General features: G+C 41.6%; 1 protein-coding gene across 1 annotated transcript in view; it reads left to right on the top strand.

Moving 5' to 3' along the window:
* Positions 1-16,004, top strand: part of madd (MAP-kinase activating death domain) — a 259,573-nt gene that overhangs the window by 817 nt on the left and 242,752 nt on the right. Inside the window, exon 3 of the mRNA XM_073050049.1 lies at positions 5,861-5,962. Within this exon, the coding sequence (XP_072906150.1) occupies positions 5,861-5,962 (102 nt within the window). The remainder of the gene's footprint in view (positions 1-5,860; positions 5,963-16,004) is intronic.

Genomic DNA, 16,004 nt, shown 5'->3' with positions numbered 1-16,004 from the left:
AACACATTGTGCATAAAGGGAGTGTAGGAAACAGGTCCTGATTGTGTTTAAAGAGATGGTTGGAACTAACTTTCTGTCGAGCCAGATATTAACTCAGCAGTACCTCTGAACAATTTGATCAGGACTTTCCCAGCTTATGAATGCTTGGTTTGTGTAAACCCAGTGTGATGTATTTGCTAGTTCCTGCAAGCAACTTTTGCTGCATAGGAATTCAATTCTGAAGCTACATTTCTGACTTGCCAACTTTTCCAGGTTATGAACAGTTAACAGGAATGAACTCTTTCCCTCACCTGAGAAGGTTCTGTAGTAATTATTGGAGTTTCATTGTAGATGAATTAATGTTTTGTTAAATTATGTGTGTATGTTTGTTTGTGTATGTGAGTTTAAAAGCATTGAGGAAAAAGTGTGTTGCATTATGGTCTCTGAAATTCAGATAAAATAATTAGAAATAGGATCAGGTGCAGACTCTTCAGCCACAATTCTGGTGGTTTCCCATATCTCTTGATTTTCCCAGTCCTGAAAGACCCATCACTCTCCATCTTGAATATACAGATTGACTGACAATTCCAAAGATTCATAACTCAACTCTTGTCTTAAACCTTCAGGCTCCAGATGGGAAAAGCAACCTCTCTGTGCCCGTCCAGCCATCTGAGCAGCTTTTGTGTTTCACTGAAATTGCCCCTTTCTATTCTTATTCCTATTCTCTTATTCAGAACTAAACACAATATTCCCAGTGTGGTCTAACCAGAGTTGTATAGAGCTACAACATTACCTCTTGCCTCTTGAACTTAATCTCCTGACTAATGAAGGCCAAAACATCATATGCTTCTTAACAACTCTTATCAACTTGCATGACAGCTTTGAGAGATTCATGATTGTGGATCCTAAGGTTCCACAGATTCACCACTGACTTAAAAAAAAAATCCTCCTTACCTCTGTTCTAAAAGGTTGCCCCTCAATTTAGAAGGCTGTGCCCTCTAGTTCTGGATACCTTCACCAGAGGAAACATCCATTCCACATCCCCCTTATCTAGTCCTTTCAACATTCGGTAGATTTCAGTGAGATTCCCCCCACGTTCTTTTCTAAATTCCAATGAGTACAGGCTCAAAGCTGCCAAATGCTCCTTATATGTTAACCCCTTCATTCCTGGAATCATCTTTGTGAAGCTCCTCTGGAATCTCTCTAATGATGATGAGACTGCCAAAGGGAATCTTATCAAACACCTTACTAAAATCTATATATACCACATCCACTGCTTGACCTTCATCAATGTACTTTGTCACATCCGCAAGCTCATGAGGCGGCCTGCCCCTCACAAAACCACAGTGTCTATCCCTAATCAGACTGTGTTTCGCCAAATGCCCATAAATCTTGTCTCTAAGAATCTTCTCCAATGAAGTAAGACTTACTGGTCTATAATTCTCATGGTTATCTCTACTCTCTCTTTTGAGCAAAGGAATAACATTTGCCATCCTCCAATCATCAGGTACTACTGTGGCAGATGAGGATGCAAAGGTGCAGTAATCTCTTCCCTTATGTCCTGTAATAACTGGGGTACATCTTTTCTGGCCCCAGGGGACTTAACTATTGTGATGTTTTCCAAAAGATTGAGCATACATTCTTTCTCAATATCAACATGTTTTAGCATATCAGCCTGTTGGTGTTGTTCTCACAAATGTTAAGGTCCTTTCACTGGTGAATACTGAAGTAAAGTATTTATTAAGGATCCTCCTGTACCACCTCCAACTCCAGGCATGTATTCTATCCTTGATCAGTTGTATCCTCCCCCAACCATCTTCTTCCTCTTCACATACATGTAGAACACCTTCGGCCTTTCTTTCATCCTACCTGCCAAGGCCTTTTCAATGCCTCTTCTAGCTCTCCTAACACCATTTCTTAGCTCTTTCCTGGCTACTTTGTAGCAATCTGGAGCTGTGTCTGATCCTTGCTTCCTAAACCTTAAGTAAGCTTCTTTCTTCGTCCTTATCTCTTGTCAATCATGGTTCCTTCACCCTACCTTCCTTTCCTTGCCTCAATAGGATAAATCTAGACAAAGCCCATACGAGTGCTCCCTAATGAGCTCCATCATTTCCATGTGTATTTCCCAGAGCATATCCATTCCCAATTTGCACTCCCAAGTTCCTGCCCCAATTCACTCCCCCCCATTTAAATATTTTCCGATACTGTCTGCTCCTATCTTTATCCAAGGCTATCGTAACTGTCTCCAAAATGCTTACCCACCAAGAGATCTGACTCCTGACCTGGTTCATTGTCTGGCACCAGATCTAGTAAGACTAACCTTTCCTCTCTTTAGTTTACCAACATATACACCTAACCAATTCTGCTCCATCTAAACCTTAGGAGTTGCCAGTCAATATTAGGGAAGCTGAAGTCACCCAAGACATGAGCCACCTTATTGTTTAGCACCTTTTCAAAATCTTCCTCTTGATCTGTCCCTCACTGTCTCTGTTGCTATTGGGATTGTGGGTCATCTATAGAATACTCCCAATACAGTGATTGCTCCCTTCTTGTTTATGACTTTCACCCAGACATCATCCCTTTCTACAGCTGTGATTCTTGTCCCTGATAAGCAATGACATTCCTCTACCTCTTTTACCTTTTGAAACATCTAAACCTTGGAACAAATAGCAGCCATTATTGCCCTTGTGACAGCCAAGTCCCTGCAATAACCACAATGTTGTAGTTCCTTGTACTGATCAATGCTCTTAAGTTCATTTGCCTTGTTCCTGATGCTATTTACATTGAAATAGCCACTTCAATGACACCCATCCTATTGACTGCAATTTCTCCCTTTCAGCTTCCTCACAGGCTCTGTAGACGCTGCATCTACTTGTATACCGACCGCCTCAACCTCTGATCGAACACTCTGATTCCCAATCCCTGTCCATCAGCTCTAGCAAGCCTTCCCACAAGGATATTGGTCTGCCTTGAGTTCATTTGTTATCCCTCCTTTTTGTACAGGTCATCCCTTCCCCATAAGAGATCCCAATGATCTACAAACCCCAATTCCTCAGCCACACATTCAACAGTTCCATTTAATACTTCAGAATTGGCTGCAAACTCTCGATCGAGAGAGAGAGAGAGGAGAGAGAGAGAGAGAGAGAGAGAGAGAGATGAGGAGAGAGAGAGAGAGAGAGAGAGAGAGAGAGAGAGAGAGGAGAGAGAGAGAGAGAGAGAGAGAGAGAGAGAGAGAGAGAGAGAGAGAGAGAGAGAGAGAGAGAGAGAGAGAGAGAGAGAGAGAGAGAGAGAGAGAGAGAGAGAGAGAGAGAGAGAGAGAGAGAGAGAGAGAGAGAGAGAGAGAGAGAGAGAGAGAGAGAGGAGAGAGAGAGAGATCTGATAGTTTGATCCACTGTTTCCGATAGTCCATTGTCTCCCTGATGCTTCAGTCTGTGGCGCCAGCATAGAATTGAGTCATCAACAGTGCCGCAAAGCCTCAGAACCCCGAAGGCATGCTTGTCTTCCAGACCGCGCTCTTAGGATTTCAAAAAAACGGCCAGTTGGTGAGCCCCAGGAGCTGGTCACATCACCACAAAGAACTGCAGTTTGAGTGCAGCTGCAGGTCAAGGGATTGATAGAACCTTGAAAAGGGAAAAAAAGAGACATTAAAGGTAGAAATTGAGCTATTTCCACAGCTTGAAGAAGCTGCTCTCTAGTGCTGTTGTAGCTTCATCCCATTCATCTGCCAAATCATGCTATTGTTATAGTCACTGGTGCGTGGCACTGGTAGCAACCCAGAGATTACTCCCTCTGAGGTCCTGCTTTTCAGCTTCCGACCTAGCTTCCCATGTTCTCTCTTCAGGACTTCATTCCTTTTCTTGCGTATATCATTGATACCAATATGTACCATGACTTCTTACTGCTCGCTCTCCTCCTTTAGAATGTTGTTGTTTGGGGTGCCCTGACTCTGGCATCTGGGAGTCTCTTTCAAGTTCACAGAATCTCTTGTTTGCTCCCCTATTTATTAAGTACCGTATCACCGTTGTTCTCTTATTCTCTGTGCTTTCCTTTTGAGTCTCAGAACCAGACTCGTACCTGGTCACTGCAGCTTTCGCCTGGTAGGCTATACCCCCCCGACCCCCAACACTATACAAAGCAGTATACCTGTTATCGAGAAGAAAGACCACAAGGATATTCTGTGCTGTATGCCTAATCCCTTTCCCTCTCCTGATGGTCACCCAGCTGCTTGCCTCCTGCAACTTGGTGAGGGTACCATCCTGTAGCTCTTATCACCTCATTCTCCCATATGAGCCATAGGTTAGTTAGCTGCAGCTCCAGCTTCCTAACGTGGTTCGGAAGGAGCTGCAGCTGGATGTGCTTCACGCGATGTAGTTATCAGGAAGACTAGATGTCTTCCAGATTTTAATGCCAGCTGGCTTTAAGAACATCCCACCTATCCTGGATTCATTCCCACTGCTCTAGCTAGACACTGATAGACAAAGGAAGAAAAAAACTTACCTTGGCCTCCACCTCTTCTTGCTGGCCGCAGGTTCCCTGCTCTAACCCTGTCCACATACACAATGACCACTCTGCTTAAACTTAGCTTCTTTTTAGGGGCCTTTGCCAAGATATCTCAAGCCCACTAGAAAGTTCTGAAAGGCCTTGCTGTCTTTTCACACTCATTCTCCATAAACAAGTGACTGCTTGTGATATCTCAAGCCCATAGACTTGTTGTACTAACAACCTTCCTCTTACCAAATAGATAGATAGATACTTTATTCATCCCCATGGGGAAATTCAACTTTTTTCCAATGTCCCATACACTTGTTGTAGCAAAACTAATTACATACAATACTTAACTCAGTAAAAAATATGATATGCATCTAAATCACTATCTCAAAAAGCATTAATAATAGCTTTTAAAAAGTTCTTAAGTCCTGGCGGTTGAATTGTAAAGCCTAATGGCATTGGGAGTATTGACCTCTTCATCCTGTCTGAGGAGCATTGCATCGATAGTAACCTGTCGCTGAACCTGCTTCTCTGTCTCTGGATGGTGCTATGTAGAGGATGTTCAGAGTTTTTCCATAATTGACCGTGGCCTACTCAGCGCCCTTCGCTCAGCTACCGATGTTAAACTCTCCAGTACTTTGCCCACGACAGAGCCCGCCTTCCTTACCAGCTTATTAAGACGTGAGGCGTCCCTCTTCTTAATGCTTCCTCCCCAACACGCCACCACAAAGAAGAGGGCGCTCTCCACAACTGACCTATAGAACATCTTCAGCATCTCACTACAGACATTGAATGACGCCAACCTTCTAAGGAAGTACAGTCGACTCTGTGCCTTCCTGCACAAGGCATCTGTGTTGGCAGATCACTGTAATTGCTAGAAATCTTACCTCGAGCAAAAATGTTAAAGCTGTGACTCTCCAGCCTTATCATTTGTACCATACTCCCTTCTGATGCAGACACAGATACAGGCAGATTCAGACCAGAACACTGTATTTCTCCTGAATGCTGATTATCTTTTTCTTGCTATTTGTCAAATCTATTTCAGATCTAAAGTTTAAAGTTTACTATGATTTTTCTGGTCACATGGTCCACTCATTCCTCATATGGCTGTACGGTTTTGACAATGATGATTTCCCTTATCCGAATCCTCCTTTGTCTCAGACACCGTACTAGGGTTATATCCTAAGTGTGGAATCAGAACCATAGAATATTACAGGTGTTGTGCTGGAACCATATGCCAGGTGTTTTTGGACAGTTGAATGGCCACTGTTTATTTAAACTGTGACAGGTTTGAATTTGGTTTGGTGATGTGTTTAATGTTGTATGTGTAATGAAAGCTGATAACATGGTGTGTTGGCATGGGATATGTTCACTCTATGCCCTCAACTTGCAGGTAACATCTATAAGAGCCGTGGCAGCAGCTTCAGTCTGTCTAACCTGGCATTACCAAGCAAAGCAGGGCGAGACAAGAGCACACCGTTCCCCAGCCTCAAAGGTAGAGATTTGTCTATCCTTTCAGAGACTTGACCTGTGAATGCTTTTCAGATATGGAGTTGCTGAGCACACACACTTGGTTGCAGGCTGCTGTTACCTTGTGTTCAAGAATCCCTAGATTCTGCACTCTGTCATTCATGTTTTGAAATCATTGGTAGGTTTGTCTCTGCAATCACTGTAATCTCCCCTAGCCTTACAACTTTCTGAGAGAATCAGCACTTTTCCAAATCTAGCCTTTGCATACCACTGCTGTCACTCACTTTTTGCCTTTCGTGCCATTCTCTCTCCAAACCTCTCCCTCTCTACTCCTCTTCTAAGCTGCTTTTTAAAGCCTGCCTCTTGACCAAGCTTTTGATGATCAGCCCTGCAGAGCTTCTGTCTGAAAGTTTCCCCAAGAAGCATACCATGACCATTCTCCTCTGAAGGTGCCACACAGGTGCTATACAAATATATATATATTGTGCTGTCTGCTTGAGGATTGTAGGACAATCTGTGCATCACAAACCAAAGCATCAGATAAAGTTTGAAACCACTCATTCCTTTCACAGGTGGTTTGAACTTGAGCTTCCCCTTCCTTTTACATCATCTTTCTGTACATCCCATTGTGTGTACATGCCCTTGCCTGCCTTCACCAATCATCATGTCTCAGTGCAGGTTACTTGGTTTCTTGCCACCTGCTGTGCTCAGTCAGTGTGTTTGGCAACTCAGATGTAGAGGAGGAGTCACCAAATTGAATAACCAGCATGGTTGGCTGAGTCACCAGGCACTTTTAGCAAAGGAATAGGATTCTAGTTCTAATTGACACCTGTCCACATAACAAAATGGCAGATGATAATAGCTATTTCATTGGACCCATATGATTATATTAAAATTTCATCCTGGTGTTTCAAAGCAATAGGAGTGCATTAACCAGTCCCTTAAGCTTGCAGCACTATTCAATAAAACAATGCCTGAATGATTTACATCAACCCTAACTTTCATTGCTTGTTTTTTTTTCTGAAGTGCCCGAAAATGTATTGCTGTCAACTTTGAATATAATTATGGTCTATCGTCCGATAGCTCTCTGATGTAGAAAATTTCAAAAAACTTAACCTCAATGCTATGAAAGTTTTCTGCTCTTCATTTTAAATAGTTGACCTTAGTTGAAGAGTCTTGAAACAAAAGTTGCCTTCAAACATCTATCCTGCCATGCCTTTGGGAATATTGCATGCCATTTTGTAAGGCAGTTTCCTTGATTCTACAGGATAACGGGTCTATTCCAATCAGTTTTTCTTCAAAAGACATTTCTCCTAATGATGAACCAGTGCTATGTATATTCTATCGCTTACTAAGCACAGCAATGGACAAGACATTGGAAATATGCTGAGTTTATGGTTCATTAATCTGTTCTGTGCTGTGATCAGGCTGGGGTTTGAGTGAATTTGGCCAGTTGCAGGAAAGGTCAATATTATGCATCCTCTTAGGTACTTAATCTCAATGTCTGCACTCTTACTTACTTTGCTTCCCTTTTCCAGCCCCACGCACTCGATCTCCCTCACCCCTGCCTTGCTGTGCCAACATCATTTGTCTTTGTTACCTTACCAAAAAATTCAATTAAGTTTGTCAATCACTCTGTCAGGTGTGGGGAATTCTGAAGGTGGTGCTACAGGAGGTCAACAGGTTTGATGCTCTTGCATCCTGTGTGGACAGAGTCTGCAGGGGAATGAGTTGTGGTACAGGGGCCATTCAGATTGGGGAAGTAAGACGTAGTAATGTTGTTCTGCACAGTTTGGGAGACAAAAAATAGTTTTCTGTAGCTGAGAGCGAGATTCCTGAAAACAGTATCAAGACTGAAGATGCTGCTGAAGGAGTAACACAGGAAGAAAGATTCAGCTGACTTGGTCCATGGGAATTAGATATAAGTATGACCAAAGAGATTCTGCTGAGGAATGTGAGCTGCTACTGGCCAAACTAAAAGGCAGAACTGCAAAGGTAATATCACCAGAGCCATGTGTAGTTAGGCACATACATGGTCAATAAGATCAAAAAATAGATATGTGGCTGAAGGGTTGGTGTCCATTCATTCAGTATATCCCCTTAAAGCCTATATAATCCTCACCACTTCCCACAGTCTCACTTAATCTTGTGTGATCAGTGAACTTGGTCCCCTTAGCCATATTGTTGATATAAACTGTGAGGATTTGGGGCCCAAGCACTAATCAGAGGATTTGGGGCCCAAGCACTAATCACTAGTCATAGACACCTAGCCAGAGAAAGACTAGTTTATTCCTGTTTGGTAATCACCTCAAAGTCTATACTAGTGTATTACCCCCATCTCCATGGAGACATTATCAAATTACTGTACTTCGGAAAATCCAGAACACCATATCCACTGGTGCCCTCTTCTCTGCTGAGTTCAACCACAACAACTTTCCTATAATTTTTTGTTGACGCTTCTCATTTTGATTTGTTACTTTTCTAAATGTCCATTTTGTTATGGATTCCTACATTTTTCCAGTTATAGAATCTCAAACGGGTTCAATATCACTGGAATATGTCGTGAAATTTGTGTCATGTGGGAGCAGTACATAATGCATAATAAAAACTGTAAATCCTTTGAGGGCTGGTGTGTGTTCCCACATCTTACCCTTTCTGAAGTCCACAATCAATTTTTTGGTCTTACTGTCATTGAGTGTAAAGTTGTTGCTGCAACTCCACTCAACCAGCTGATCTATCTGACTCCTGTATGCCGCCTTGTCATCATCTGAAGTTGTATTGTTGGCACAACTATTACCTGCAGGAAAGTAGGTTAGTAGCTCCCCATTTTCTCTCTCACCCTTAAAGCTGGGGTATTTTTCTCCAGTTTTGGGAGATAATGTGAGCATCCATTACTCCCACTGCCATCTCTTTTAAACCTGGTCAGGTACCAGGAGGCTCTAATAAAAAAAATAGAGGATGTTGGAATGTTAGATAGCATCAGTGAGGAGAAAAACAGGTGATGTTCCAGGTTAAATACCCTCGATTAGAACTGGAAAACTGAGAAAACTAATGCCTTTTATATTGCTTAAGGTGGTGAAGAGAAAAAAAGAGTATGTACGTAATTGGATGCAGGTCAAAGTTATCAAGTGTCAATTACTTTAGATCTAGGAGTTTGAATAGATTGATGCAGAGACAAAATTGAAATAACTTTTTGAAGCAGCATTTAGCATCCTCTTCTGGTGGGGGAGAAAATTGGATGCTAACCTGAAAAAGTTAAATTCATTATTGATCCAAGGGATGTAATATACCCAGTTGGAAGACAAGGTTCTGTTCCTTCACTTCCTATTGACTATTGTAGGTGCACTATAGGAGTCCAAGATAGAAGAGGTCAGAGTCTTCTGCATTGTAGGCACTGAATCCATTGTAATAAATTGGAAGGTGTACAAGTGAAACTTTGCTTCACCTAGAGGTATTTTTTTGAGTGCTTGTTTGGTGGAAAGGGGTGAGATGAATGGTGTGCTTTGGAGAGTGCCATAGGAAGGGAAGTAATTGTGGAGATGGAATAGAGGATCACTGACTAATAGAAGGTTTGGTCTCTTTGGAGTGCTGAAAAGAATGGAAGGCGGCTGAGAAAATGGAAGATCTGATGAATGTATGTAGATGTTTTTGGGTAGACGATGAGACAAATGGAACCATCTCCTCATTCTGGCTAGTAGTAGAGGGGGGTGAACAAGCTCAGGTAGAAGGATGATGAAAAAGATGTAAGGCATACCAGCTTTCAACAGCCAGGGCATAGAGAGATAATAGTAAGATAATGGTATGTCTAAATAAAACTACTCAAGCTACATCTGGAGAGCTGTGTGCAGTTTGGTCACCACACTGAGAAGAGTGCTATTGCTGGGAGCTGAGATGGGAAGATTTAGATGCACCCAGGAGAGCAGGAGTTATTCTCGAAACATTATATAGGCACTCCATCAATCAAAGGGGATGTACCTGGCCTGGAATTGAGCATGGCCAGGTCATTAAAAGTTCAGTGAAGGTGTATTTTGGGAACTGTGATCGTATTACAGACATTTTAAGTTAGCTGTAGGTAAGGATAAGAATAGTCCTTGGATAAAAATACGAAATGTGGGGAAGGCTGATTTCAGTTAGTATTAGGCAGGAGCTGGACTGTAGAGGGTAAATCCACTTATGATGGGGGAGTCCTTTAAAAGCCAGCTGAATGGAGTTCAGAACCAGTCTACTCCTGTGAGGATGAAAGACAAAGATGGCAAGGTTCGGGAATCTTGGATGACAAGAAATATTGTCAGAAAGAAGGAAGCGTATGTATAGTTTGCGCAGCTGAAATCAAGCAAGGCACAAGGAATATAAAAGAAACAGGAAAGAACTTAAGGAATTACAAGGGCTAAGGGGTCATAAAATGTCCTTGGCAAGTAGGATTGAGGAGAATCCAAAGGCATTTTATATGTATATTAAAAAATGTTAGTAGTTGGGGGACAGGTAGTTCCACTCAAGGACAAAGGATGAACTTGCTTTCACCTTAGAAGAAAGGGTGAAAGGTTGACCCCAGTGACAAGACACTAAATGAGTAGTCTACATCGGTATTCATCAAGGAGAAGGACATGAATGGTGGTGAGATCCAGGAGGGGTATGTTGATATTTAGGAGGTAGTGTTGAAAAACAGTAAGGTTGTTTGGTCTCCAAGGCCTGATAGACCTACCCCAGGATACTAAGGAAGGCAAGGAAAGAGATTACTGGGACCTTAACTAAAATCTTTGTATTTTCCCTTAGCCACATACAGAGTGCCAGAGACTGGAGGACAACTAATGGTGTTCTTTTAAGAAATTACAGGTTGGCAGTCCTTCCGTCAATGGTGGGGAAATTAGTGGAAATGCACAGACTTATTACAAATGGCCAGCAAGGCTATCTCATAAATTTGATTTGTTTTTGAGAGGTGAGGAAAATGACTAATGAGTGTAGGACGATTGGATGTTGTCTATGTGGATTTTAGTTGAAAAAAATCGATGACGTCCCTCATTACAGGCTGGCCTAGAAAGAGAAGTCACATGGCATCCACAGTGTTTTGGTAAGTTGGATACAAAATTGGTCTGGTCATAGAAGGCAGAGGTAGTGGTGTAGGGTGTTTTCTGCAGCTGGAACTTTGTGACCAGAGGTGTTCCACGAACTTCAGTGCTGGGGCCTCTGCTGCTGATATGTACAAATAATCTGGATGAAAATGTAGGTGATCTAATACATATATTTATATACTACATGAGATTGGATGAGTTGTGGATAGTGAGGAAGGTTGAAGGATACAGCAGAATATAGATGAGTGGAAATTTGGAACAAGAAATAGTGCACATTGCTTAATCTAGAGAAGTGTGAGACCTTAAGAGCATTAATGTATAGAGATCTTAAGGTGCAAGTCTATAGTTCCCTGAAAGTACCAACACCAGTGGCTAGGTGATGGCATACTTAGCTTCGCTGGTCAGGGTAATGAGATAAAATTCGGGAAGTCATGTTGCAGCTATATAAAAGTTTGGTTAGGTGACATGTGGAGTATTGTGTGCAGTTCTGGATGCTGCATTACAAGAAGGATATGGCAGCTTGGAGAGGGTGTGGAAGAGGTTCGTTGGGATGTTGCCCGGATTGAAGAGTATTAGTTTAAGAAGAGGTGGGACACTCTTGAATTGTTCCTTTCTGGAGGCTGAGAGCTATATATAAAGTCTGGAGAAGTGTAGATAGTTCTTTTCCCCCATGGTGATCATGCAAAGATACGAGGGCATAGTTTTTAAGTCAGGAGAACTGTTTAAAGCAGGTTTGCAAGGTAAGGTTTTTCTTTTAAAAGAAGCAGTGGTAGGTGTCAGGAATGTTCTGCCGGAGTAGAAGTAAATACAGATATGATAAAAGCAGTTCTGTGGCACTTACAGGTACATGAACAGGCAGGAAATGAAGGGACGTGGATCATATGTAAACATATGTGATGAGTTCATTCGGCATCCTGGTCAGTACAGAGAGAGCTGATTGGCCTGTCCTATCTCTCTGCTGTACTGTTCTATATTCTATGACTTAATTGCACTTCAGAGTTTGCAGATGAAATTTCCAAGGCTGGTACCTTTCATTTATGAGCAGAGATCAGATAGACTGTGCTTGTTTTTTTTGGAGTAGAAGAAGCTGATTGGAGGTGTACAAAATTACCAGGAGCATAGATGGAGTGGGTAGTAGGAAACTTGTCATATTATCAGATAACAGATAGCAGATGCCAAAAACTCAAGAATATAGATTGAGGGTAAGGGGAAAAAGGGGATCTGAGGAATTTTTTTTTCCACCCAGAAGGTGGTTAGAATCTGGAACATGCGATTCAAGTGAATGGTGGAGCCAGAGACACTAACCATTTAATATTTCAAAGTACAGGTGTCCCCCATTTTATGCCACTTCGCTTTTACAAAAGACCTACATTAGTAACCTGTTTTCGCATTACAAAGAGGATTTTTGCTTTTATGAAAATTTTTCCCATATAAATTAGTGGTTCTTCGCTTTACGCCATTTCAGCTTAAGAAAGGGCAGGACACCTGTAAATTTATTGTCAAAGTATGAACATTTCATCATATACTACCCTGAGATTTATTTTGTTGCAGGCATTCATAGTAGTATAAAGAAATAACGGAGTCAGTCAAAAAACCACACACAACAGATAATTAATATGCAAAAAGAAGACACTGAAAAAATAATGACAAATAAATAAGTCAATAAATAATACTGAGAACATGAGCTGTAGAGTTCTTGAAAGTGAGTCCATAGGTGAGTGAAGATATCCTCACTCGTTTAAGAGCCTGATGGCTGAAGTGTAGTGACAGTTTGTGAACGTATGTCTCATGTACCTACTTGTGGATGGCAGCAGCAAGAAGACAGCATGGCCTAGCTGGTGAGGTCTTTTTGGTGTTGCTTTCTTGTGGTAGTGCTCCTTGTAGATATGCTCAATGGTTCACTGGGGGATCAGCTATTCTGAATTGGGTGTTGTACAATGAACCAGAATTGATTTGAGAGTTTAAGGTAAAGGGGCCCTTGCCCTGTAATTTGAGGAGAAGAAGAAGCTAAAGTCAGATGTATCAGTATTACAGTGGAGAAAAGATAATTACTGAGGCATGAGAGGGGAACTGGCCAAAATTGTTTGGAAAGGAACACCAACAGTGATAACAACAGAGCAGCAAGGGATGGAATTTCTGGGGGCAATTCAGAAGACACAGAATATATACATCCTAAAGAGTAAAATATATTCTGAAGGCAGGATGACACAACCACAGGTGACAAGAGAATTCAAAGCTACCAAGAAAAGCCAAAGAGAGTGCATATAATAGAGCAATAATAAGTGGGAAGCTAGAGGATTTGGAAGCTTTTAAAAACCAACAGAAGGCAAGTTAAAAAAGTCATAAATAAGGAAATGGTAAAATATGAAAGTTAGCTACCCAGTAATATTAAATAGGATACCAAAATTTTCTTCAGATATATAGGTGTAAAAGAGAGATGAGAGTAAATATCAGACCACTGGAAAATGATGCTGTAGAGGTAGTAATGGTGGGCAAGGAAATGGTTGATGAACTGAATGAGTATTTTGCGTCTGTCTTCACTGTGGAAGAGACTAGTATTGTGCTGAAGTTCAAGAATATTGGGACAGAATATGTGAAGTTGCTATTTCTAGGGAGAAGGTTCTTGGGAAACTGAAAGACCTGAAGGTAGATAAACCACCTGGACCAGATGGTGTACACCCAGGGTTCTAAAAGAGATAGCTGAAGAGATTGTGAAGCATTAGTAATGATCTTTCAAGAATCAATGGATTCTGGCATGGTTCCAGAGGACTGGAAATTTGCAAATGTCACTCTACTTTTCAAGAAGGGAGAGGGGCAGAAGAAAGGAAATTACAGGCCAGTTAGTCTGATCTCAGTAGTTAGGAAGATGTTGGAGTTGGTTGTTAAGGATGGGGTTTTGGGGTACTTAGAGGCACATATTAAAATAGGCCCTAGTTAGCATGGGTTCCTTAAGGGAAAATCTTGCCTGACAAATCTGTTGGAATTCTTTGAAGAAATAACAAGCAGGAAAGACAAAGTAGAATTGGTGGACGTTGTGTACTTGGATTTTCAGAAGGCCTTTGATAAGGTGCCACATGAGGCTGCTTCACATGTTAAGAGCCCATGGTATTACAGGAAAGATTCAGGCATGGAAAAAGCAGTGGCTGATTGGCAGGGGGCAAAGACTGAGACTAAAGGGAGTCTTTTCTGGCTGGCTGCTGATATTCAGTGTTATTCCTCAGGTGTCTGTGTTGGGACCGATTCTTTTTACATTATATGTCAGTGATTTGGATGAAGGAATGACGGCTTTGTTGTCAAATTTGCAGCAAATTTTGAGGAAGTAGAGAGGCTACAGAACAACTTGCATAGATTGGGAGAATGGGCAAAGAAGTTGCAGATGAAATACAGTGTCGGGAAATTTATGGTCATGCACTTGATAGAAGAAATAAAAGTGTAGTCTGTTTTCTAAATGAACAGAAAATTTGAAAATTTGAGGTGCAAATGAACTCTCTTGGGAGTTCTCATGCAGGTTGAGTAGGTGATGAGGAAGGCAAATGTAATGTTAGCATTACTTTCGAGGACTGAAATATATAAGCAAAGATGTAATATTGATGCCTTATAAGGCACTAGTGAGGCCTCACTTGAAGTATCGTGAACAGTTTTGGCCTCCTATCAAAGAAAGTATGTGCTGAATGGAGGGGGTTCAAAGGAAGTTTGTGAAAATGATTCCAGGATGAAAGGCTTGGCATATGAGGAACATCTGATAGCTCTGGGGCCTCTACTCACTGGAATTCAGAAGGAAGGGGTTTCCTCATTGAAACCTATCAAATATTGAAGGGCCTTGATAGAGTGGATGCAGAGAGGATGTTGCCTATGGTGGTGGAGTTTAAGACCAGACGAGACAGCCTCAGAATAGAGGGACATCTTTTTAGAATGAAAATAAGGGGGTATTTCTTTAGCCAGACAGTGAATCTGGGGAATTCATTGCCACAGGCAGCTGTGGAGGCCAAGTCATTGGATATATTTAAGGTAGAGGTTGATAGATTCTTGATTAGCTAGAGCATGAATGGTTACAGGGAGAAGGCAGGAGATAGGACTGAGAGGGAAAATGGGTTAGCCATGGTGAAATGATGGAGGAAACTCAGTGGGTCAAATGTTCCAATTCTGCTCCCATGTCTTATGGTCTAATAAGTATCAGGATGAAGACTACAGACCAAGTGTTAAGAAATGGAAATAGTACAGATAGTTCCATGATGGGCTGAAGGGCCTCTTTCTGTGCTCTATTACTCTGGCTCCAAGGGCATTACAGTCCTGGAGAGAGATCACACAGATGGGCTGGAATTAAGAAAAGTCGAGAAGACATTTTATGGTGAGTAGGAAATACATCATCAATGAGTAGGAAAGACGTCGATTAGCCAAAATGCAGGCAACTGACAAAAAGTGCAAAGAATTGCAGGATAATTATAATAGGGTTTAATTATCCTAATGTAAACTGGGATTGTAGTTGTGGGTCGCTTAGAATTGCAGCTGAAAGTAATCACCAAGGAGGAAGACATAGAATGCAGTGAGCTGATAGTGGACATGCTGATATTCTGGAAAATCAGTCTTGAGGAAGAGGAGGTGTTTGATGTCTTGGAGTACATAATGGTGGATAATCTTCAGGGCTTCATGAGGCAGTATTGAAGTTGCTGGAGCTATGGTGGAAATTTTTTTGTGTCTTTAATAGTCATAGGTGGGAACATAGCTACTGTTGTACTCAATAAGGGTAGCAGAGGTAAGGCAGGTAACTACAGGCCTGTGAGTTTTTACATCTACAGTAGGGAAATTGAGGGACAAGATTTATTTACACTTGGAAAGGCAGGGATTTGAGATAGCTTGGTTTTGTGGGTAAGAAATCTTATTTCAGTAATTTGGATTTTTAAAGAGATACTTCAGAAGAATAATGAATGCAATAGATGTTCTTTATAGATTTTAATAAGGCCTAGGACAACATTGCACATGGTCTGCTAGTCCAGGAGG

Source organism: Hemitrygon akajei, chromosome 6 (genome assembly GCF_048418815.1).
Source record: "Hemitrygon akajei chromosome 6, sHemAka1.3, whole genome shotgun sequence".
Classification (NCBI taxonomy): Eukaryota; Metazoa; Chordata; class Chondrichthyes; order Myliobatiformes; family Dasyatidae; genus Hemitrygon; species Hemitrygon akajei.
This window is presented reverse-complemented; position numbering and strand designations above follow the sequence as displayed.